Source organism: Lepus europaeus, chromosome 18 (assembly GCF_033115175.1).
Source record: "Lepus europaeus isolate LE1 chromosome 18, mLepTim1.pri, whole genome shotgun sequence".
NCBI classification, from domain to species: Eukaryota; Metazoa; Chordata; class Mammalia; order Lagomorpha; family Leporidae; genus Lepus; species Lepus europaeus.
The window spans coordinates 19,858,190-19,882,641 of record NC_084844.1 but is presented as its reverse complement, the minus strand read 5'-3'; the positions used below and the strand labels follow the sequence as shown (position 1 = coordinate 19,882,641).

The 24,452-nt window shown below is 52.6% G+C and overlaps 2 protein-coding genes across 5 annotated transcripts; both read right to left on the bottom strand.

Moving 5' to 3' along the window:
• Positions 1-681: 681 nt before the first annotated feature.
• Positions 682-12,100, bottom strand: AARSD1 (alanyl-tRNA synthetase domain containing 1). The gene is made up of 12 exons (XM_062174896.1): positions 11,978-12,100; positions 11,699-11,830; positions 9,059-9,218; positions 6,914-6,971; positions 6,409-6,565; positions 6,186-6,302; positions 5,872-6,002; positions 5,495-5,561; positions 5,230-5,321; positions 4,653-4,707; positions 2,692-2,786; positions 682-1,010 (listed from the first exon to the last, which is right to left on the bottom strand). Exons 1-12 carry the CDS (start codon positions 12,095-12,097, stop codon positions 875-877), a joined length of 1,320 nt encoding a protein of 439 aa, XP_062030880.1. The 5' UTR covers positions 12,098-12,100; the 3' UTR covers positions 682-874.
• A 4,482-nt stretch (positions 12,101-16,582) lies between these two features.
• Positions 16,583-24,294, bottom strand: PTGES3L (prostaglandin E synthase 3 like). 4 transcript variants are annotated; one of them, XM_062174920.1, is made up of 7 exons: positions 24,115-24,294; positions 23,685-23,798; positions 23,532-23,598; positions 23,329-23,427; positions 20,700-20,789; positions 18,348-18,401; positions 16,583-17,952 (listed from the first exon to the last, which is right to left on the bottom strand). In XM_062174920.1, exons 1-7 carry the CDS (start codon positions 24,120-24,122, stop codon positions 17,917-17,919), a joined length of 468 nt encoding a protein of 155 aa, XP_062030904.1. In that variant the 5' UTR covers positions 24,123-24,294; the 3' UTR covers positions 16,583-17,916. The 4 variants fall into 4 exon arrangements, with proteins under 4 accessions (XP_062030904.1, XP_062030906.1, XP_062030907.1 ...); XM_062174922.1 differs by lacking the exon at positions 18,348-18,401; XM_062174923.1 differs by lacking the exon at positions 20,700-20,789.
• Between the last annotated feature and the right edge of the window lie 158 nt (positions 24,295-24,452).

Below are 24,452 nucleotides of genomic sequence, written 5' to 3'. Positions count from 1 at the left end.
AGGCCTAAGCACTTGGCTCTCCTCCTCTGCTTTCCCAGGCACATTAGCAGAGAGCTGGACTGGAAGTGGAGCAGCTGGGACTCGAACTGGTGCTGCAGGCAGTGGTTTAATCCACTCTGCCACAACACTGACCCCAGGCATCTTTCTACTGTGTACTTTTTTAAAGGATTAATTTATTATTTATTTGAAAGGCAGTGACAGATAATCTTCCATCTACAGCTTCACACCCCAAATGGCCCCAATGGCTGGTGCAGGGCCAGGCTGAAGCCAGGAGCCTGGAACTCATCCAGGTCTCCCACGTGGGTGTCAGGGACCCAGGTACCTGGACCACCTTCTGCTGCCTCCCCAGGTGCAGCAGCAGGGAGCCGGATCGGAAGTGGAGCAGCAGGGACTTGAACTGGCACTGCAGTGAGGAACAGCACAGCCTAACCTGCTGCACCACCGTGCCAGCCCCTGCTACCACATGCTCTGTGTTTCTCAGTATTTGCAAACTCTGTGATGCCTTTTAGTTCTGAAACACCATACTGGGAAAAGAAGAAAAGCAGGAGATCTGAATGAGGCCAAGTCCTGGGCGGAGCCTCTGGCGGATCTGGACTCTCCTCAGGAACTCTACTTCTCCATGAAGAAAGGTCTCAGCCGGGCTTAGAAGCCAGTGCATTCCATCAACATAACGTCCACTCGTGCAGCTTAGGCCAAACGGGCCAAACTAGAAACCGGTTTATTCACCAGCAAATGCTACTCACATACACAGCAGGAGCTCACTGCAGAAACGAGCCACGTGAGTTTAACTAAGCAGCAGCTCGGCCACCTGCAGTCACACTATTTTACTGTCCGAAAGACCACGCACGCTCCCGGGAGACGGCGCCCTGCGTCCTCACTCCTCGGCGCTCTGCGCGCTGACGTAGTCCTGGAGAAGCGCCTGCACCTCCGCCCGCCGGCTCATTTTGGTGGCCTTGCCCTGGAAGCGGCCCTTCTTCCCTGCTCCTTTGCCTTCCAGGACCTCAGCCACCCTGGGGGACAGAGTGAGGGAGAGGTTAGGTGGAAGGTCTCTGAAGGGAAAGCCACACACTCAACCCAAGGGCAGCCCTGAGTCTCTCCCCCAACCCGGGCCTGGGGATCTCTCCCCCCACACCTTGCCCGCAGACACATGGGCCCTGGAGAGGAAAGAACTGGAAACAACTAAGTGTCTCCCATCGGGGACTGGAGGCCCGCAGACCCGCGGCAGGGAGCAAGCTGGGTGGAAGCGAGAGCAGCAGGGAGGCCCATACTGAGGGTGTCCGCTGCTCGGCCCCTCGGGGCAGTGGCCACGCCCAGGGCCTGCCAGAACTTACCGTTTTTAACACTTGGTGATTTCAGTGTAAAAACTGCCTTATTTTAAAGCATAGTAACTAAGTTTAAAATTTTTAAAACAGTGCACGGGCAAACCAGGCTACAGGCCATGCAGGGCTGCCTGTGGGAAACCTCTGCTATAAACACCTCTGTTTTCCAGTGAACTCACGTCCGTCAGAGTCCATCAGGCCTCAAAACACTCAACGCGAGGAACAGGGCTCAGAAATCTCCCCACGAACTTAATAAGAAAATAGAAACAGGGCTGCCACTGTGGTGCAGCAGGTTAAGCCGCCACCTGGGATGCTGGCTGCTCCACTTCTGATCCAAGTTCCCTGCTGATGCCCCTGGGAAGGTGGCCCCTGCCACCTACATGGGAGACCCGGATGAGGCACCTGGCTGCTGGCTTTGTCCTGGCCCAGCACTGACCATTGTGGCCATTTGATCTGGAGAGTGAACTAGCAGACAGAAGATCTCTCTCTCTTTCTCTGTAACTCTGCCTTTCAAATAAACAAATAAATCTTTAAAAAAAAAAAAAAAAGGAAAAGAACAAAGAAAACATAGACACTGAGCACAGGGTAAAGAAGTCTGAAGGTTCTAATTTGCCTGTAACTACATCCGCTGTCTTTTTTTATCTAGTCTCAAAATCCAAATTTGTCCCCCCGAAGTTTGTGATGCCTTCGCTGATGCCTTAAGGACCTGCTCCAGGGGCCAGGACTGTGGCACAGTGGGTGAAGCTGCTGCTGCGATGCCAGCATCCCACATGGGCATGGGTTCAGATTCCCAGCTGCTCTACTTCTGAGCCAGCTGCCTGCTAATGACCTGGGAAAACAAAAGGTGGCTCAAGTGCTTGGGCCCTGTAACCACGTGGGAGACAAGGAAGAAGCCCTTGGCTCCTGGCTTCAGTCTGGCCCAGCTCTGGCCATTGTGGCCACTTGGGGGTGAACCAGCAGATTGAAGCTCGCTCGCTCGCTCTCTCTCTCTGTATTCCTTTCTTTCTCTGTAACTCTGCCTTTCATATAAAATAAATAAATCTTTAAAATAAAATAAAAGCAGCTGTTCCATTCGACTACTGATAATCTAGCACCTGTAATGTCACTTAGACATCTAAATTTCTAAAAGGAAAAAACCTAAGCACATGAGACCTGGAGTCAGAGGAGCCGGGTTCAGGCCTCAGTTCTGCCACCCCCGCGAGGTCCCTCATCTGTCACACGGGGAATGATGGTGGGGAGAACTTCCTCTGCATGGCCTCGTGATGGCCCGGGATGTGAAGCAGTGAGATCGCAGGTGTGATGGGCCTCCCGTGGGTAAACAGCCGCAGCAGCAGGCTCTCCCACCCACACGAGGGCGCCCACGTGGGATTACCTGGGCCCTAGGGTCTCCACGGCCTCAGCTGGCCCTGCCAGTAAGAAGAGCCCAGCACCTTTCTCATCACCAACGGTTAAGAACAGGAGAGTCTCCTAGGAGGCAAGACAAGGAGATGAGCCCTGGTACGGAGGACGTGGGGTCAGCCCACTGAGACCCTGCGCCTTGCTCAGCCTCAAGACATTTTCTCCAGGGCTGGCGCTGCGGCCTGCAATGCTGTACCCCACAGGGTGCCAGTGGGAGTTCTGGGTGCTCCAGTTCCGATCCGGTTCCCTGCTGGTGTGCCTAGGAAGGCAGTGGAGGACGGCCCAAGAGCTTGGGCCCCTACACCTGCTTGGGAGGCCTGGATGAAATGCCTGGCTTTGGACTCACTGCCCCCTACTGGAGAGTGAAACAAATGAAAGATCTCTCTCTCTCTAACTCTGCCTTTCAAATAAAAATTAAGTAAAATAAATCTTTTTTTAAAAAAGGCATTTTCTCCTAACCCATGGAGTGATGTTCCTGATATGCATGAAGCAGCCCCGGAACCTGGTTCTCTAGGGCCAACAGTCTTTTTGGGGTTTTTTTGTAAGATTTATTTTACTCACCTGAAAGACAGAGTTATGGGGTGGGGCGCAGGAAGTGGGCTGGGAAGCTCAGCCAGGGCAAAGCTGGGAGCTAGAAATTCCATCCAGGTCTCCCACATGGGTGGTAGGAGCCCATTATTTGAGCCATCTTCTGCTGCTTTCCCAGATACATTAGCAGGGAGCTGGATCAGAAGCAGAGCAGCCGGGACTCAAACAGGTGTCCAGATGGGATGCTGGCGTCACAGGCATCATCAGTTTAAACCCCAGCATCACACAATAGCTCCCTAGAAACTTTTTGAGAGCGGCTGACTCTAAGAACTTAAGGGTGGGCATCAGGACACAACAGGAGGAGCCACCAGCCTGGGATGCCCACATCCCGTATGGGAGCAGCAGTTTGCATCCTGACTGCTTTGCTTCTGATCCTGCTCCCTGCTAGTGTGCCTGGGGAAGCAGCAGAGGATGGCCCGAATACTTGAGCTCCTTCCACCCATGTGGGAGATTCCAAATAGTGACCTAGCATATGGAAAATCGCTGGCCCTCCATATCTCCCTCTCAGTGACTCTGTCTTTCAAGTAAATCATTTTTATTTATTTATTTTTATTTATTTATTTATTTGAAAGGCAGAGTTACAGTGAGGCAGAGGTAGAGAGAGATCTTCCATCTGCTGGTTCACTCCCCAGATAGTCACAACAGGATAGCGGGAGCTGAGCTGATCCAAAGCCAAGAGCCTGGAGTTTCTTCCTGGTCTCCCAGGCAGGTACAGGGGCCCAAGAACTTGAGCCATCTTCCACTGCTTTCCCAGGCCATAGCAAAGAGCTGGATCGGAAGAGGAGCAGCCAGGACTTGAACTGGTGTCTATATGGGATGCTGGCACTGCAAGCGGCGGCTTTACCCACTATGCCACAGTGCCAGGTCCCCTTTCTTCTTTCTAAAGATTTATTTATTTGAGGGGCCGGTTAGAGGCCCAGTTGTTCCACTTCTGATCCAGCTCCCTGCTAATGTGTCTAGGAAAGCAGCAGAAGATGGCTCAAGTCGTTGGTCCCCTGACACCCACGTGGGAGACCTAGAAGAAGCTCCTGGCTTCAGCCTGGCCCAGCCTGGCCCAGCCCTGCTGTGAAGCAGTCGATGGAAGACCTCTCTCTCTGTCTCTACCTTTCTCTCTATTCTGGCTTTCAAATCAATCAATCAATCTACTTCTTAAATGCCACATTCCCAAACCGATTAATATACAGATCTAGCTTAATACCCAAGACAGGACTTGACATCCAGGTAACACCAAGAAAACAGTACAGAATCATTTCTTTTCCTAAAGAAGGACTTCATCTAAACTAAAGCCCCTCACTTCTACCTCCCTGCATCTCTACCGGGGGGAAGGGGGGACCATGCTCCTCTTACCTCTGACCCAATCTCGTTGGCAATGATGTTCATGAACTCGGAATCGGCCTCCTTCCTACGGCAAAGGACAGACGTGAGATCCGGGTTGGAGCGGCGGCTGTGAGGCCGCAGGAAGCCTGGGCTCTGCTGCCTCACAGCCGCAGGCTCAAAGCTCCAGACCCTTTCGCAGACAGAGAACCCACTGGGGGCCAGCAGGTGCCTTCCAGCCGCAGCCATTTGTAAGCAATCTCTGGGTTTGCTGCTATTCCCTGAAACGGAACCCGGCAGGCGAAGTGGGAATCGACAGGACAGAGGCGAGGAAGGTGCTGAGGAAACAGGGACGGGGCAGTTAGGCCTAGTGCTCACCACGCCCGTAATGTGCCCGTGTCCCACTCGGGGGGCCTGGGTTCGACCCCTGGCTCTGGCTGCTGAACAGGGTACAGTGGGGAACTCTGATAGGTAACACATCTCTCAAGGTCTCCTCAGCCTTGAGAACACCAGTGAGCAACACTCCTCCCACCGGGCCCGGGACACAGGGGAGATGTGGAGCCCGAGCCCAACACGGCCCCCACCTGGTCTCCGGCTCGTGATTCCTCACCTGTGTAACACAACCACACCGCCCCAGTCTGGGCTGTTCCGCAGGCTGTGGGCAATGTGCACGGCCAGGTCTCGGAGCAGATTCAGGTTGTTCTGAAAGGGACAGACACTCGGTGGACAGGTACAGGACAGGAGCACCTTCACTCCACCTTCTCCCCACCGTCCGCTTCAATGAACCGCACATCTGCTGAGGCCCAGCACTGCGTCTCGAGGGCCCCAGTGCAGGCATAGCCCGAGCCCTCTCCGCCCGCCCTGGGATGAGTCACCTTCTGCAGGAGCTTGGTGGAGTTCTGGAGCTTCCTCACCGCTTCCACGTGATCCTCAGCTCCACACCTGGGACACAAAGTCAGTGGTGATCCGCCCCGCTGCCCAGTTCCTTCCGGCACCGGGGGCCTCAATCAGTAATGTTCTCCTTGCTAGGGCGCCTCCCTCCAGACGGGGACCTGGGGAGCTTGGGAGGAGGCTGCTTGGGCACGAGGGACTACACCGTCTCCTGTGGGTCTGAGGCGCTATCCAACGCACTCTAACGTTCACACCTGCACCTCACCCCAGGGGTAGACAGCTATGTCTGCCTGACGGGCGGGCAGGCTAAGCCCCCAGTGTCCAGGAAGCAAGGACCCAGAGGTAACCGAGAGGGGCATACTTGAGCAGGGCAGTCAGTGCCTTCTCAGTGCCATGGCTTCTCTCCATCCAGCTCAGTACCCGGTTCCCGGCCAGGAATATCAAGTTGGTTTTGTTCTTCTTCCCCTTCTCGGTGCCCAGAATCTTAATGACCTACGAGAGTAGCACACACGCACACACACAGGCTGTAGTGGTCCTGGAACCCGAGGGCAGGCGCAACCAAGACCTCCGCCTAGTCCTACAGCAACGAAGGAGACTTCGTGTGGGACAGCTCAGGTGTCCCTCTCTCTGCTCCCCTGAAACCGCAGACTCCACTGCTCCACGGCCCCCACCTACCTGCAGGTCACTGAGATTGCTCACGTGGGTCCCGCAGCACATGTTGGAATCCACACCCTGGATGGTAATGACCCGGATGGGCCCGGCGTGGTCATCTGGCAAGCCCCGGCCCCGCACCTGGAAGCCGGGCGAGGGAGAAGGGCTGTGTGAATCTCGAGGAGGAGGCCTGGGACAGCCGCTCGGGGGAGGGGGGGTGGGGGGGCAGCTCCCGGCTCGTCCGCACCTGCTCCACCTCAGGATCCTCCAGGCTCAGTTCTCGCACGTGCACGGGCAGCCGATCCCTGATTTTCTCATTGACGCTCTGCTCGATGGCGGCTGCTTGCTCTGCACTCACGGAGGGGCTGTCCAGCTCGATCGTGCTCCGGAGCCTCCCGAGCTCCCTGCCACGAGGAGAGGGGTCACAGGATGCCGATTAGAACAAGGTCACAAGAAATTCTTGTATCAATTATCTTACTCAGTCCTCACAAGGTTGGAAGTGTCACTCCCATTTGAGGGGCGGGGTGTTAAGGAAACGATCAAGGCCACCTAGCCAGCGAGGGGTGGAGCCAGGATTCGCCCCCTAGGTCTTTGGACTCCAAGTTCCATATCCTTTCGTGACCAAAAGCAGACATCTCCTCTCCTACCCCTGAGTTTGCCCTTTTCCCCTCCTACCCCCCCATCCAGTACTGGGAAGAGAGCTGGCAGCCAAGGATCCAGGCCCTACCGTCAGCCTTAGGCCTCCTGCTCACCATGATGTTGTCTTCAGCCCAAACAGATGGTCAGCAACAGCTGTGATAAGATGCTGCCCTGGGCAGAGAGAGCAAGAGACAGGAGCTAGGTGAGAAGCCCAGCCACAACTCTTACAACGCCACCGTCACAGGGCCCCAGGCCCTGGCTAACATGCTTTGGATACTTCATTGGAAACCATCGTGAGAATTCTGCAAGAGGCCCTATGAGGCCATTTCACAGATGAGGAAACTAAGGGCTAGAGAGGTCAAGCAACTCGCCAAGACAACGTGAGCTATCAGAGCAGGCCTGGAACTCAGGTGCTAATGCATGGCACCCGTCCACTCAACAAACACGAAGTGCGTGTCGACCATGTGCAAGGCACGGGGTCTGACATCAGAGACACAGCAGGATCCCTGACCGACGACAGCGACGGGCGAGAGGAGGAAGAGCAGAAACAGGACGGAGGCATGAACCAGGAAGGCAGAGGAGACGCAACAGCCAAAGGCCCTGAGGAAGAAAAGGCAGGACTGTATTCAAAGTATCCAGACAAAGGCTAGCACCCAGAGAGCAAGGTGGAAGCGCAACATGAGGCTGGAGTGGGAGACGAGGACTGGCCCAGGCAGGGCTCGGAGGCTTACACGGAAACGACAGGACGCCTCTGAAGATCCTAAAGCAAGAGAGCAAGGCAGTGACACAATCAGACTCTAAATACACACCCACACTTTTTTTTTTTTTTTTTTTTTTGGAGAGGCAGGAGACAGAGCTTGCAACAGCTGATGTACTCCCCAAATGCCTGCAACGGCTTTAGCTCTTTGCTGAATACAGCCAGGAACTCAACCTACGTCTCCCACCCGGAGGCAGGAACCCATCTTGGGCCTGAGCTACCACTGCTGCCTCCCAAGGTCTTCATTAGCAGGAAGTTGCAGCCAGGACCCAGAGCCAAGCATCAAACCCAGCTACTCCCATGTGGGACACCGGAATCTTAACTAGCAGCTTAACTACTAGGCCAAAGGCCCACACCCAGATTTGCACTTTGAAAGACTCTTCTGGGGACAGCCCATATCGGGGTGCCTGGGTCCAAGTCCCAGCTCTGCTTCCAGCTCCCGCTTCCTGCTGCCACACCCTGGGAGGCAGCAGGTGTTGGCTCAGGTCCTTGGCTCCCTGCCACCCACATGGGATCCCAGACCAGGTTCCAGGCTCCTGGCTTCTACCTGATCCAGCCTTAGCTATTGTGGGCATTTGAGGAGTGAACCAGAGGATAGAAACTGCCTCTTCGCCTCTTCCTCTCTCTCTCTTTCTGCCTTTCAAAAAGATTCTTCTGGCTGCTGAATGTTGAACAAGCTACAGAGGAGCAACACGGCCTGTGGTGCCGTCAGCAAGGAAGCCGCCAGGGCCAGGGAAAACAGAGCCGGGACTACGATGCCGATGGTGACAACGGCAGGAAGTGGAGAGAACCATGTAAGATAAAGCAACAGGACCGCCTAGCCATCCCCAAAGGCAAGTGCAGTGGAGTCTGGGGTTTAAGCAACTGGGCAGCCACTGTTGCTCTGCACTGAACACATGGCGCTGGTGGAAAACTGGGGTCGGGAAGGGAAGGCTTTTTCACTTCCTCTTGAATTGTTTATTCACTTTCATTTTATCTAGAAGGCAGAGAGATAAACATAGAGGATTTTCCGTTTACTGGTTCCCTCCCCAAATGCTGCAACAGCAAGGGCTGGGTCAGGCCAAGGTCAGGAGCCCGGAACTCAGTCCAAGTCTCCCAAGTGGCTGGCAGGGACCCAAACACTTGAGCCCTCACTGCTGTTTTCCAGGATACACATTAACAGGACACTGACTGGAAGCAGAAGAGCTGGGATTTGAACCAGTTACGCAGGTACAGCATGCGGGCGTGTTGAGTGGCATCTTAAACACCGTGCCAAACGCCTACCCCTCACTTTGTTTAAAGCCTGAGAGATCCCCAGATGGAGACATCAAACAGGAATCGGGTATGGGCTAAATCCGGCAGGTATCCTACCACTTCTACCCTAACTGTTGATTTACCTCCTCCAGCCTGAATCTGGGCTCACACCAGACACGTGGACTCTTCCAGGAGCGCCCACGCCCAGCTCCATGCGTTTCCACACACCACGGCCGCCCCGCCGGCGGCTCCCCTGTCGCCTCCTCACCTGAGTGCTGCTGCATGTGGTCAAACCTTCGCTCCCAGTCCACTCGGACCTGCACCTGGCTCCCAGGGGTCAAGGCCGTCTGTGTGAAATGGTCAGCCTGCGCCCCCCGGCGGGTCACTCTGAGCACTGAGACGCCATTGATGGTGCCACGGTCATCGGGCTGGAAGGAAGAAGCAAACAAAACCGACAGTGAGGCTGGGCTCACTCTGAGGAAGCGCGAGTGACCCAGAACCTGGGCTCCCTCTGGGATAAGGGGACAATGCTAAGTACACTGGGCTCGTCTTGTCCACGAGAGGATTCTCTGTCCTCTTGACTCTGAACACCTATACATCTCCTTCTACAACACAGAATAGCAGAATTAAGAGAGATTATAACCACAGCAACAAAGAATTTAGTAAAACCCAAACAACCTCTATTCTTTTTTTTTTTTTTTTTGACAGAGTGGATAGTGAGAGAGAGAGAGACAGAGAGAAAGGTCTTCCTTTTTGCCGTTGGTTCACCCTCCAATGGCCGCTGCGGCCGGCGCATCGTGCTGATCCGAAGCCAGGAGCTTCTCCTGGTCTCCCATGGGGTGCAGGGCCCAAGCGCTTGGGCCATCCTCCACTGCCTTACCGGGCCACAGCAGAGAGCTGGCCTGGAAGAGGGGCTACCGGGACAGAATCCGGTGCCCCAGTCGGGAGTAGAACCCGGTGTGCCGGCGCTGCAGGCGGAGGATTAGCTTATTGAGCCGCGGCGCCAGCCATTCTTTAAGTATCTTAACTGACCTCAATTTTTCTCCCTCTTTCCACTCCATCCTCTGCACTGCTACTAGCATCAGACTCAAAAATACTCATTCTGGGGCCAGCACTGTGGCACAGTAGGTTAACCCTTAGCTTGGGGCACCAGCAACCCACGCGGGCGCCGGTTCTAGTCCCAGCAGCCCCTCTTCCACTCCAGCTCTCTGCTGTGGCCTGGGAAAGCAGCAGAAGATGGCCCAAGTGCTTGGGCCCCTGCAACCCGTGTGGGAGACCTGGAAGAAGCACCAGGCTCATGGCCTCAGATCAGCGCAGCTCCGGCCGTGGCGGCCATCTGGGGAGTAAACCAATGGACGGAAGACCTTTCTCTCTCTCTCACCCTCTCACTGTCTGTAACTCTACCTCTCAAACAAATAAATAAATAAATAATCTTTAAAAAATACTCATTCAATTAAATACACTTAAAAAAAAAAAAAAAAGACCAGTGCCAACTTCTTGCAAGACACTGTGCAAGATCAAAAACATTATAAAAAGTCATGATCCCTTGTGGAACTTAAGCATCTGGAGAGCACAGAGCTGTAAGCAGGCAACTGAAATACAACCGGTAACACACTGTACCATCAAGAAGTATACGGGAGGGGCCGGCGCTGTGGCGTAGCAGGTACAGCCACCACCTGCAGTGCCGGCATCCCACATGGGCACCAGCTCAAGCCCCGGCTGCTCCACTTCCAATCCAGCTCTCTCTCAAGTGCTTGGGCCCCTGCACCCACATGGGAGATCCAGAAGAAGCTCCTGGCTCCTGGCTTCGGATCTGCCCAGCTCTGGCCCCTGCAGCCATTTGGGGAGTGAACCAGCAGATGGAAAATCTATCTTTCTTCCCCTCCAACTCTGCCTTTCAAATAAATAAATAAAGTGTTAAAAAAAGAAAGAAAGAAGCTCACAGGGAAGAGACCTAACAGTCTTGGGGGAATCCGGGAAGACTTCTCGAAAGAAGAGATGTCAAACGAGACTTTCTGTGGATCCCTGAGGTCACAGGTGTTCCTCCAGCAAACCAAGACAGCTCCGTGTTGGGAAACAATGACACTGCTGGCACTGATGTAAAACCGGACCTCTCAGCACCAAGTCTCCTGGGCTCGCTTTCTCGTGTCTCTGTTGCCTAGGAGCTGGCATGACCCACCACTGTTTCCTGAATGAAGTCCACACACCTTAACACATCCCTCAGAGCCTCCCACACCGGCCCCAGCCGCTTCCCAACGCCATCTCTGGTCTTACAGCATCAACGTACACCGCGGGCTCCAAGTCTACTGGGCTAGTTACGGCTACCGAGGCCTGCCAAACCCTCTGAGGGCTACTTCTCTGCCAGGAAGTCTCCCACGATGCCCGCCTTCGGTGTCGTTACCGTCCTCTCCCAATGCAGCAGTACCTAGGCTCCAGCCCATCACGGCTTGGCAAAGCCTGCTCTGTGCCCTGCACCCCTCTCACCGAAACCCCCTCAGGAGCACCTCTTTCAGCCCCTGACGGGCATCCTAGGCTAATTCCTACCTCGGGATTTTTGCACCTGCTGTGGGGAGGGAGGTGTAGCCCCACACACACCCCAGCACCACTGGGAGGGCTCAGCTCTCACCTCCCCACGCGCCTAGGAGGCCATCTCCTCACTCCTTCCCCTTACTCAGCTTCGTTTTGATTTCAACACTGCATTTGTGTGCACACACTGCCTGTCTTTGGAGCCTGAAATAACACCCCGCAGCGCATGTTCTGTGTAGACACGTATCTGCTGATAAGCATTCCTTAAACGAGCTGAACTACCGCACACGTGCACCTCTCTGGCTGAGAAAACGGGAGGGGCGCGCTTCCCGCCTGGGAGTAAAGGAATTCGGGGCTTCGGGGAGAGGGTCGGGCCTCGTACCTGGCCCCCGCCCTCGGGGAAGAGCAGCGTGTCTTCCAGCACCACCTGGAACCCGCTCAGCACTTCCTTCTTCCCGGCGCCGCCCTCGATCTGCAGCTCCGCGGGGCTACAGGAGACCACGGTCGTGGTGAACTGGCCGGAGGAATGAGAACAAGCTGAGACCCCAGCCCCTCCACACCACGACGGCAGCCGACCCCGCACTCCCCCAACACGGCGCCCTCCTCCCCACACCGCCCCATCGCCCCCACAGCAGCGGGACCCCGGCCACACAGGCCGCACCTCCCGGGCGTAGCTGTCGCGCTGACACCGGAACGCCATGGCTGGGTCTCCCGGGACTAGGAACCTGCACACGCTGAAAACCCTGGGGGCGGACGGCAGACGAAGTGGGACAAACTTCATTAAGTTCGCGGCTCTGCGCAGAAGCCAGCGGGTAAACAACGGGGCGGGATTTGGCCAAACTTCCTCAAAACGCGAAGTGCAGCCGTTCTGCGCTGTGCAGCCAGTGTATGAAGGCTCAGAAGAACCGGGAAACAAACTGAACACAACCTGCGGCCTGAACTTGTTCGGGCACGTGGCTGACCTCGCCCCTTTGCGTATATTAAGAATACATTGTTGGAGGGCCGGCGCTGTGGAGCAGTAGGTTAATCCTCCGCCTGCAGTGCCAGCATCCCATCTGGACACCGGTTCGAGTCCAGGCTGCTCCTCTTCCAATCCAGCTCTCTGTTGTGTTCTGGGATAGCAGTAGAAGATGGCCCAAGTGCTTGGGACCCTGCACCCGTGTGGGAGACCTGGAAGAAGCTCCAGGCTCCTGGCTTCGGATCGGCCCACCTCCAGCCGTTGTGCCATTTGGGGAGTGAACCAGCGGATGGAAGACCTCTCTCTCTCTCCCTCCCACCCCCCTCTGCCTCTCCGCTCTCTGTTAACAGCCGTTGTGCCATTTGGGGAGTGAACCAGCGGATGGAAGACCTCTCTCTCTCTCCCTCCCACCCCCCTCTGCCTCTGTATTAAATCAGCATATACAGAATAGTATTTCATCATGTAATGAATATTTTCAACTTCTTGAGATGGTTTACAATTTTTTTCTGTATAGATTTTCCAAACCTGGTGTATAGTTTTGCTTAGTGCATTTGAATTCAATGTAATCACAATTTACCCCCTCAATAACCACAGGAGATTAGTGCTGCCGAGCTGGAAGGCACAGATAGAGGTTAGCAGAAGTAAATTGGAGCAGCCAATGCCTTAAAACATTACACGGATTAAAATTAACATTGGGGCAGCACTGTGGCTTTACCCTGCTGCGTCACAGTGCAGGCCCCCCACTTTGTCTTCTGATTCAGTGTGTTGCTAATGCATCTGGGAGGCAGCAGATGAGGGGTCAGGGGCTTTGGTTCCTGCCACCCACATGGGAAACCCAGCTCCTGGCTTCCACCTGGCCAGCCCAAGCAATTGTGGGCATTTGGAGAATGAACCAACAAGAAAGATCTCTCTATCTCTCCCTCACTGTCACTCTGCCTTTCACTTGATTAAATAAACTTTAAAAAAAAAAAAAAGACATGGATATGGGGCCAGTGCTGTGGCACAGCGGGTTAAAGCCCTAGCCTGAAGCGCTGGCATCTCATATGGGCACCAATTTGAGTCCTGGCTACTCCACTTCCAATCCAGCTCTCTGCTATGCATGGGGAAAGCAGTAGAAGATGGCCCAAGTCCTTGGGCCCCTGTGCTCACGTGGGAGACCTGAAGAAGCTCCTGGCTCCTGGCTTCGGATCGGTGCAGCTCCAGCCATTGCGGCCATCTGGGGAGTGAACCAGTGGATGGAAGACCTCTCTCTGTCTCTACTTCTCTCTGTAATTCTATCTTTCAGATAAATAATAAAAAAATTTAAAAAATGAAAATGAAAAAGACATGGATAGAGCACATTAACAGAAATGTGAACCATTTATTTTCAGAAAAAAATAAAGTTCCAATTTTTTTCATCAAACATCTAAAAGGTTTAAGAAAATGAAACGTTGGCTGGCACCGCGGCTCATTAGGCTAATCCTCCGCCTGAGGCGCTGGCACACCGGGTTCTAGTCCCGGTCGGGGAGCCGGATTCTGTCCCGGTTGCTCCTCTTCCAGTCCGGCTCTCTGCTGTGGCCCGGGAAGGCAGTGGAGGATGGCCCAAGTGCTTGGGCCCTGCACCCGCATGGGAGACCAGGAGGAAGCACCTGGCTTCTGGCTTTGGATCGGCGCAGCACGCCGGCCGTAGCGGCCATTAGGGGAGTGTACCAATGAAGGACGACCTTTCTCTCTGTCTCTCTCTCTCTCACTAACTCTTCCTGTCAGAAAAAAAAAATGAAATGCTGTTATTGTTGGTGGCAGTGGGAATTTGTACATCAGAGGGCAACTGGGCAGCAACTATCAAAATACTTAAATGTGGGCCAGTATTGCCAGCATCCCAAATGGGTGCCGGTTCTAGTCCCGGCTGCTCTTCTTCTGATCCAGCTCTCTGCTATGGCCTTGGAAAGTGGTAGAAGATGACCCAAGTGGTTGGGCCCCTGCACCCGCGTGGGAGACCCAGAAGCTCCTGGCTCCTGGCTTCAAATCGGCACAGCTCTGGCCATTGTGGCCATTTGGGGAGAGAACCAGCAGGTGGAAGACCTCTCTCTCTCTCTCTTTCTCTCTGTAACTCTACCTCTCAAATAAATAAATACAATCTTTAAACAAAAATAGGCAAACCTTTAAAAAAAAATGTTTAAATGTATCTGTTCTTTGACCTAACAGTTCCACTTCTAGAAATTTACTGTATAGATATTCTTACACAAATATGTAAAGACCTATTTGTTTTAATTTTCGTTTTCATTTTATTTGAAAGAGAAACAGAAAGCTGTCGTCTGTTGCTGGTTTACTCCTCAAATATCCTCAACATGCATGGCTAGTCCAGGCTGAAGCCAGGAACCCACAACTCAGTCCAGGTCTCTCATGTGGGTGGCAGACACCCAAGCACCTGTGCCCTTACCACTGTACTCAGCAGGAAGCCAAAATCAAAAGTAGAGCGAGGATTCACACTTGGGCACTCCGATAGGGTGTATGGGTATGCCAAGGTTCATAACCACTGCACCAAATGCTTACCCATATTTTCTAATGTTTTAAATGTTTATTTATTGGAAAGACAGGGAGATCAGGAGAGACAAAAAGACAGAGTTCCTATCTGCTGGTTCACTCCCCAAATGCCTGCAAAGGCTGGAACTGGGCCCTGAGTCAAGAATGCAGTGCAGGTCCTGCGCATGGGTGGCAGGAACCTCAGCATGGAGCCATCACCCCTGCCTCCCGGGATCCACACCAGCAGGAGTCATGAGCCCAAGCCAGGGATGAAACCCAGGCACAGCACTGCAGGACGCAGGCATCTTAACCAGCATCTTAACAGCTAGCCTTAAACACCTGCCCCAAGATCTATTTGTTTTTTAAAAAGATTTATTTACTAATTTGAAAGGCAGAGTGACACTCAGAGATCTAGCAGGAATCCACACAGGAGCTGCAGAGTGGTAGGGCTCCAGCTGGCACTCTGATATGCAGTTGTCCCAAGCAGTGTTTAACCTGCTGTGCCACAACCCTCGTTCCTTTAAATGCTCAGCACTGTCTGAAAATTGAAAAAGACAGGCAGCAACCTAAATATCCCTCAGTAAGAAACCAGCTAAGTTATGGAAAATGCATTCCGTGGCTACCTGCAGCCATGGAAAGAGTGAGTGAGGTAGAGTGTGTGTGCTGGGGCAGGCACTGTGGCACAGAGGGCAGCGCTGACGCCCAGGACACGGCATCCCACACTTTACTGGAGTGCCAGGCTGAGCCTTGGCTACTCTGATTCCAGTACAGCTCCCCACCAAAGCATCCTGATGGTTCAGGCACTTGGGTTCCCGCGACCAGCACACGGCGACCCAGATGGAGTTCCTGCCCCCAGCTCCAGCCTGGCCCCGCAAGGGCTGTCGCAGGCGTCTGGGGAGTGAACCAACCGACAGAATGTCTGTCACACTGCCTTTCAAATAACTATACTTTTTAAAAAGGCTTTGCAAAGTGTAATTAAGTTTGAGGTGGGCATTATAGCACAGCCGGATAAGCCTCTGCTTGGGGTGCCTGCATCCCATAGGAGAGTGCTGGGTTTGAGTCCTGCCTCTGTTTCCCATCCAGTTTCCTGCTCATGTGCCTGGGAGGCAGCAGGGGATGACATAACTATTTGGGTCCCTGCCACCCACACACAAGATCTGGATGGAGCTCCTGGCTCCTGGCTTTAGCGTAGCCTAGTTCTGGATGTTGCAACCATTTGAAGAATGAACCAGCAGATGGAAGATCTCTATCACTTCCTCTATGTCACTCTGGCTTTCAAATAAATAGATAAGTAAACTTCATAAAGTTTATTAAAAAAAAAAAAAAAGCTCTGTGTGTGCTGATTTGGAAAGACCTTCAATACATGCACATGTCACTCGCAAAGGGGATATGTTCTGAGAAACGTGTCGTTAGGGGAGTTCTTCCTTGTGCAAACATCACACAGTGTACTTACACAAAGTAAGACGGTTATGACGCCACTAGACGATATCATTTACGAGACCACCGTGGTAAATGCAGCCATGGACGGGACTGTCGTTACACAGCCCACAACTGAATGCAGCGCAACGAGCACAGGCAAGATGTACGCAGACTCCAACTGCACACACACATTCCCGCTGCTTGTCTGAATCAGATTTCTGTAAACTAATACGTGATCCTGCATATTTATTCTCCCTATGTTCTACGTGTGATTATGTCATAACTATATAAATTATAAATATTATGGAAATTTTGGCACAGGACGCTGTCATCATAGGCATGGTATTGTATTTTTCTAAAGATTTATTTATTTATTTGAAAGCCAGAGTTACACAGAGAGAGAAGGAAAGGCAGAGAGAGAGAGGTCTTCCATCCGCTGGTTCACTCCTCAATTGGTCGCAACAGCCAGAGCTGCGCCGATCCGAAGCCGGGAGCCAGGAACTTCTTCCAGGTTGTCCACGCAGGTGCAGAAGCCCAAAGACTTGGGCCATCTTCTACTATTTTCCCAGTCCATAGCAGAGAGCTGGATCAGAAGTGGAGCAGCCGGGACTAGAACCAGCACCCAAATTGGATGGCGGCACTGCAGGCGGCAGATTTACCCACTACGCCACAGTGTGGGCCCTATGATATTGTATTATAATACACTATAGTATGTAGCAGATAAAACCATTGACAGTTATCAGCCCCAACTAGCATACTGCAAATTTTACTTTATATTTTATATCTTTATCGTTCTTTATCTCCCCCCCCCCAGAACTCTGCCTTTCAAATAAAATAAATCTTTAAAGGAAAGTGGTATACCCTTCTATATAGTTTATTTTTTAAGCTATGTCATATCCAGCTTACATAAGTTTCAAAGTGCACTCTTCCAATAAATGCCAGTACTTTCTGTGCGTCCCAGAGCAGTCTGTGGGCACTGCATCTTACGTCACAGTACTTTGTGCACATCAGGCACTCAAGAAATGTGGATGGTAAAGTGGCTGTTGTAGGAGGAATAAACACGCACAGACATTAAAGAAAATTATAGAGAGATTTCTGGAGCGTGCAGGAAGCCAGGGTGGGTGGTCCGAGGGATGACAGTACTAGCTGCGAGAAATCAGAGCACAGATCTGGGCGAGAGGAAGTCCCCCAGTTTGGTTACAAGCCTGTCTGCAACATCACTCTTCCTCCAACCTCAACAGTGAAAGCTCAGACTTTCTAAATCTCCCCACCCTCTTGAGAGAAGCCCTAGAGAGGGAAAAGCCTCACTCCTAGGAAAGACAAGTACAAAACAAAGAGGCAGAACAGTTCCCGCAGATTTATTATCACCCACTTGGTTCTCTGCCACACACACGCGTACGAGAGATTTGTTACCATCCACCTTTCTTCTTTCTTCTTTGGTTTTTGCACAGCTGTGTACACCAAACAGTCAAACAATGGAGCGGCCCCAACACAGAGATTGTAAATGGATTAAGAGGAGACCAGGCGCCCACCAGCCCCTTCCTCCCCTATCCTGCCATCCGATGCGGTGCCCAAGTCCAGCGCCTCTGAAGACAACAGGAAGTGCAAGGGGGGACCCTTGCTAAAGAGCAGCGATCCCAGAGGCCCTTGGGGTGAAGAGCTCACACAGGCCCCAACCCTGGCTTTTCAGAGCGCTCTGCTCCGGCTCTGCTGTCACTCGGTTAGGTGCTTGGTGCGTCGGCACTGTCAGAGTCATCCTGGGGGGAGACAAAGCACACATGAGCTCTGCGAGGAGGAGAGACTCGGGTGCGTCCTTCTGTGGTTTTCTGAGCCATACAGCTTCCTAGGACGCTCAACAGAAGGGTTCACCCTCAGATAACAGACAAGGGGCCGCAGGGAGCAGTACTCCGTCATGCCTCATTTAGTTTGAGTTTCCACGTATACCTCTGCTCCCTACAGCCGCGAAGGCGCGCAGCCGGGCCAGGCCTGCCCCAGCACAGGGAAGCAGAGGGGCGAGGGAAGCCAAAGGTCCCTTCTGAGTTTTCTAGAGCCTCTTGTGTAAAACTTAGTTAACGCGCACCGAGAACTGCTGCGCACTAAGGACCGGGCAGGAGCTCTCCAGTGTGAACCATGCAGGGGAGACCTTACTTACATCCAGGTCATCCATGGTGGGGGGCGCTCTCTTGGTGCTGACCTTATTCAAAAGCTAGAGGGAAGGGAAAAGAGTCAGACGGAAGGGAAGAGTCAGACAGAAGCGGCTGCAGAAAGCAATCTGCATCCTGAGGGCGCAGGGGAGGCTGGGCGACTGCTCCCATTTGCAAAGGCCCTAGGACGCCACTGGAATGAATTGGAGAAAAGTCAGTTAATCCCCTTCTCAAGAGGACATTTAAACACACACCCACACAGTGCACCCTTGTCATTCATACAGACTGGATCTGTTAGTATTTTTATAACGTAAATAAATCCTAGCTGAAATCCTGAAGCCAAATAACACACGACAAGGTGCAATTTATTGGGAATTGGTTACTTATTTTCTGGAATGAATTTCTTTTTTTTTTTTTAATTTAAGTTTGTTTATTTAAAGTTAATTTGTTTTTGTTTATTTGAAAGGCAAAGCAATAGAGGGAGAGAAAGAGATTTCATGCACTGGTTCACTCCTCGAATGTCCACAACCGCCTGGGATGGGTCGGGCTGCAGCCAGGAGCCAGGAACTCCATCCCAGTCCTACATTTTGGGAAGCAGTGACCCAACTACTTTAGCTTGAGCCATCTTCTGCTGCCTTCCCAGGCACACATGAGCAGGAAGCTAGATTAGAAGCAAAAGCAGGGGCTGGTGCTGTGGCACAGCAGGTTAAAGCCCTGGCCTGCAGTGCCAGCATCCCATATGGGCGCCAGTTCAAGACCTGGCTATTCCACTTTGATCCAGCTCCCTGCTAATGCCCTGGGAGAGCAAAGAAGGATGGCCCAAGTCCTTGGGCCCCTGCATGCATGTGGGAGACCCAGAGGAAGCTCCTGGCCCCTGGCTTCAGATTGGCTCATCTCTGGCCATTGCAGCTATTTGGGGAGTGAACGAGTGGATGGAAGACATCTCTCTCTCTCTCTCTCTCTCTTTTTCTGTCTCTGTCTCTCTCTGTAACTCTGTCTTTCAAATAAATAAAATAAATATTTAAAAAAGCAGCAGCAGCAGAGGCAGGACTCAATCCCAGGCACTCTGATATCAGATGCAGGTAATCCAAATGGTGGCTCATCCTACTGTACCACAATGCCCACCCCTATTTTTCATCTACTTAAAAGGCAGAGAGACAAAGAGAGTGTGAAAGAAAGAGAGGACTCCTATCTGCTGGTTCATTCCCCAAATGCCTACAATGGCCTGAGGTGGATGAGGCCAAAGCTACGAGACAAGAACCCAATCCGGGTCTCCCATGTGGGCGTCAGGGACCCAACCACTTGAGCCATCACTGCTCCCCTCAGGGTGCACACTGGGAGGAAGCTGGAATTATAAGACCCCTGCTAAAAGTAAATATTAAAATAATTTTAGCAAGGGTTAAAAAGTTTGGCTGCTGACAGTAGCCATTCCTTAAGATAACTGTGTCTCCACCTGCCTGCAGAATAACCTTGGGAAACTGCCTTGTGAAACTGCTCTGTGTAACTGTCTCACGCGATAACACTTGCAGGAGTCCGAAAAAGAGTTAAGAAAAACCGCACAGCACGGACAGCCCGTACCACCCCCGCCCTGCTCGCCTTAGCTGATAAGAAGAAACTGCCCGTGACCCCCATCCCAAGCCCCTTACCTAGTAACCATTAACATATCCAATAAAATTGTAACACAACTTTTATCTTGCCCAATAGGATTGTAACATAACTAAATATGCTAATGCTGTGGTTTTAAGCTTTAAATACTCTGTAAACCTTTTGTCTGGGCCTCTCTCTCTCTGCACCTTACCAGAGGCGGAGATGGCCCATTTGCAAATGAAATAAACTTCCCTCTTGCTTTTTGCATCGATTGGAGTGGAGTCTGTGTTTCTGGGGGTCGCTCTGTAGGACACCTGGTGACAGGGGTCTTACAGAATCAGGCAGCGGGGCCAGGACTGAGACCCAGGCACTGTGGTATGGGACGCAGGCCCCAAGCTGCGCCTTAACTGCTACACCAAACACCACCCTACGTGAATGTGAGTTCTGCCTGCTGTCAACTTCCCATGCTGCTGTTTGGCTTGGGAAGAAAGAAGAACACAAGGAAAGTAGAAGAAAGAACAATGACAGAAAAGTGGGGAGAGGTTTTGTCAAACCTTTTCAGAACGTAGGCTCTATGCCATGAATAGCAAGGAAATCTAGGTATGTAAATTTCACTCCTATGCACTCCTCTCATCCCTACTGAACAAACACTACACAAAATATGGGGGAAAATATATGCAGAACTGCGTAGCCCGCCTGGCCCTGATGACAGTCCTCCAGAGACAGACACAATGATCAAAACGGGCGGAAACAGCAGGTGCTCTCTCACCTACCTCTGCATACTGTTCCACCTGCGCCAGCTCCACCTCTTCATCCCCTTCCCAGTCTCTCCAGTTATCAAAGTCTACAGAGAGCCACACCGGCTGCAAGAGGAAGCACAGGAGTCACAGCCAGGAGGAGGAGCATGGGTGCGTGCATAGCAGGGTGCGTGGGGGGAAGAGGGCCAATGAGGGTGCAGTCCTCCCAACAGCACCGCTCTCACCAACCCCGCCAGGCTGCCATGTCACATCGCGACCCACAAACACGAGCCAGGAACTGACTAAGTGCCAAGCACAATGCCAGGCATGGTAGGGTCTGGAAAAGCATAGAGGTTCTGCCCTCTGGGAGCAGACATCACATGTGGAAAAGTGGATCCTAAAGCATCACACGCATCAGCCAAGCAGGGCAAAGAAGCGCCTTCCTTGGAAGCAGAGACAACCCTCTCTGACCAGTGTTCCTTTTTACAGACAAGAAGTTATTCAGACATTCATTTACTGATCAGATATTTACTGATCACATGCTATGGGCCAGACTCTGAGCTCGGCACTAAGACTACCATAATGTTTATCACGCTGTCCCAGCCGCCAGGAAGTAAGTGAGGAGGGAGATATTCGCTAATAAGTCATTGTACGACAGTGGTAGTGAGGCTATACAGAGGCCATCCTGGGGACCCAGAAGGGAGTTCCGGGAACTCGGGTTTCTTACAGCATCAGGGCCTTGACAGATACACGGAGGTTAGGAGGATGACGGTAGTGGTGACGGTGGCCTAGGAAGAAGCCACAGCTTGAGCTAAGATACAGTTAGTTGGTCTGTGCAAAAGAGCTGAGTGCAGTTTGCCATGGCTGGAATGTAAAGTTTGAGGCAAACAGCTTGCGATGAGCTTGTGTGTCGTGCAGTAGCTCTTGGGCTTCACCTACAGGACAGGAGTCACAAGTGCAAATGCCGAAAAGAGCCAGGGAGACAACGAAAAGGATCAAAGAGGGGGGAGCGCATGCCCTGTGTAAAGCTCCGCCCAGGCATCTGGGAATCTGTACCATCGGGGCCAGACTCTCCCAGTTTCAAAGACCTTGAAGTCAAAAACCTAGACTCTTAGGTGAAAAGTTCACATTTTACAATGTCAGTGACTAATCAAAAATTGTAAACGTCAGCAAACAAAGTAATTGTTAACATTGTGAAAATTGCTAAAACAAACTAGAGAGCCAGGTCCAACCAGCAGGTGGCCATTTTTCAACCTTTAGAGGAGAAAAAGTCGTTGAAAGGTCTTTAAAATATATATAAGTATATATATACATATAAATATATGCATAAATATATATAAATAAGTATATATAATTTGCTTACTGATTCAAATGGTAAAGAGACAGAGAGAGAGGGAGAGTCAGTGAGAAAGATGGTCCATCTGCTGGTTCACTCCCCAAATGCCAGCAACAGCTGGGGCTTCTGAAGCCAAAGCCAGAAGCCTGAAAACTGTATCTGGGTCTCCCACACTGATGGCAAGGACCCAAGGACTTTGGTCATCTCCTGCTACTTTCCCAGGCACATTAACGGGAAGTTGGTTTGGAAGCAGATTAACTGGGACTCAAACCAACATTCCAAAGTGGGGTACAGCCATCCCAAGTGGCGGCTTGATCCACTCTGCCACAGTGTCCGACCCTCACTGAAGGTGTTAAGTGGGAAAGTCACAAGGTCAAATGCATGTTTTAGACAGAACATGCTGGGGACAACGCAGAGGAAGGATTGGGTGGGGCCAAAAATATGAACAAACCTTCCAGCAAACCTTCGTAGGTGAGGTCTGAACTAGGAAGAAATGAAGTAATGACTCAAATATATTTAGGCGGTCATAGAAGGCTAAGCCGCTGCTTAGGTTGTCTGCATCCCACATCTGAGTGCTACTTCAAGTGCCAGCTACTCTGTGCAGGGATCCACGCCCGGCTAATGCACCTGGAGGCAGCTGATGATGGCCCAAGTGCCTGGGTTCCTATCACCCACCTGGGAGATCCAGATGGAGTTCCTTGCTCCTAACTGTAGCCTGGCCCAGCCATGGCTGTTGCAGCTATTTGGTGAGTGAACCACAGGATAGAAGATATCTCTCTCTCTCTCTTCTGCCTTTCAAATACATAAATCTTTTTTTAAAAAAAAGATTTATTATACATAATTTATTTATTTATTTGAAAGGCAGAGTTACATACAGGCAGAGAGAAAGAGAAAGAGAGAGAGAGAGGTCTTTCATCTGCTGGTTCACTCCCCAATTGGCCACAATAGCCAGAGCAGGGCAGATCTGAAGCCAGGAGCCAGGAGCCTCCTTCAGGTCTTCCACGTGGGTGCAGGGGCTCAAGCACTTGTACCATCTTCCACTGCCTTCCCAGGCCACATCAGAGAGCTGGATCAGAAGTGGAGCAGCCAGATCTCGAACCAGTGCCCATATGGGATGGTAGCACTGCAGGTGACGGCTTTACCTACTATGCCACAGAGCTGGCCCCTACAAATCTTTTAAAATATATATATTTAGGAAGTCAAATAGGCAAAACCTGGTGAGTTACTCAATGTTGGCTGGAGAGGAGGCAGGGGCAATCCCAAACCTAACTGGGTCCCTGGTACCTGGACTGGGAACACAGAAGGAGCAGGCCACTCCACGACACTCACCTTGATGTCCTCCTTGGTGAGCCGGGGCCAGGCTACCTTCTCCTTCCATTTTCTCACAAAGCAAGTAATGGAGCGGCTAGAGCGCTTATCCTGGGAGTCCTGCCAGACAAACAGCCTCGCTCTAAAGAGCCTGGGTCGCAGAACCAATCTCTAGGTCCTCTGGGCAGCCTCCCACCCAGACCGCACTGTGCCGCCACCCTTACCTTGCAGTTCACCTTGGCATAGAACTCAATCTCATTGTACAGCTCCACCCCATCGGCATTCTTACAGCTGGGGGGGGGGGGGGGAGACCGGGTGTGTGGGCAGTCGCACGAGGGGAAGCCTCAGGGCGTGCTGGACCCTCCAGAAGGGGTTACCTGAACACAAGGCGGTGATCCTCAATGAGCACATGGACATCGGTGCTGTCCTCCACGCAAAACTCCATGAACACATACTTGGGCCTGTCGTACCACAGGGTCCGGGCATGCTGCCTGAAGAGGGGTCAGGTGGGGGCTTCAGCGGGCTGGGAGAGGGAAGACCGGGGCAGTTGGGAAAGTTGGGGGCAGGGGACAATACAGGGACACCTGATGTCCAGGCCCGGTCAAGGTGGAGCTAACTGAGAACAGAAGGAAGTGACGGAGTGGACGTGGGGAGGCTGAACCTGGCGGGAATCAAAGTGCGAGGCCCGCGCCGTGGGGCCTGGGGCTCCCCTGGGGCCTCACGGAGCCCGGAGGGTGCAAAGACGCAGCAGACGCGGGACGCGCAGGGAATCTCCAGGGGGAAAAGGGCTGCCGCACACACACTCACCGTGCCATGGCGGCTCCGGGGCCCTGGTGGCCTTTGGAGTCCCAGGCAGGGGCCGCTATCTTTAGATCCCGGGGATCCGCAGCAGCTGCCGCGCCTTATATGGTCGGGGGAAGGACTGAGAAAGGGGAACGCGGCTCCACAGCTAAGGCATCTGCTATCGGGAGGGACTCTGGGCGTGCATGATCCTTGCAGCCCTCGGCCTCGTGGGGTCTCCAGAAACGCACAGAGCAGGAATGAACGACCCAGCCGCCCAGTGCAGGCAGGCAATGACTTGTTCCGGCCTCATTCACCACTCGGCCCAAAGAGTAGCATTCAGGGCTCCATGGGCGCTCGATAAA

Excerpts from the sequence above, each read along its gene's own strand:
- AARSD1 (XM_062174896.1), bottom strand. The coding sequence starts at position 12,097 with ATGAAGTTTGTCCCACTTCGTCTGCCGTCCGCCCCCAGGGTTTTCAGC. Across the intron at positions 2,787-4,652 it reads CCAACGAGATTGGGTCAGAG|GAGACTCTCCTGTTCTTAAC; the intron begins GTAAGAGGAGCA and ends CTTGCCTCCTAG. Across the intron at positions 1,011-2,691 it reads GTGGAGACCCTAGGGCCCAG|GGTGGCTGAGGTCCTGGAAG; the intron begins GTAATCCCACGT and ends TCTGTCCCCCAG.
- PTGES3L (XM_062174920.1), bottom strand. Across the intron at positions 23,428-23,531 it reads ATGCCAAGGTGAACTGCAAG|GACTCCCAGGATAAGCGCTC; the intron begins GTAAGGGTGGCG and ends TTTGTCTGGCAG. Across the intron at positions 17,953-18,347 it reads CCACCATGGATGACCTGGAT|GATGACTCTGACAGTGCCGA; the intron begins GTAAGTAAGGTC and ends GTCTCCCCCCAG.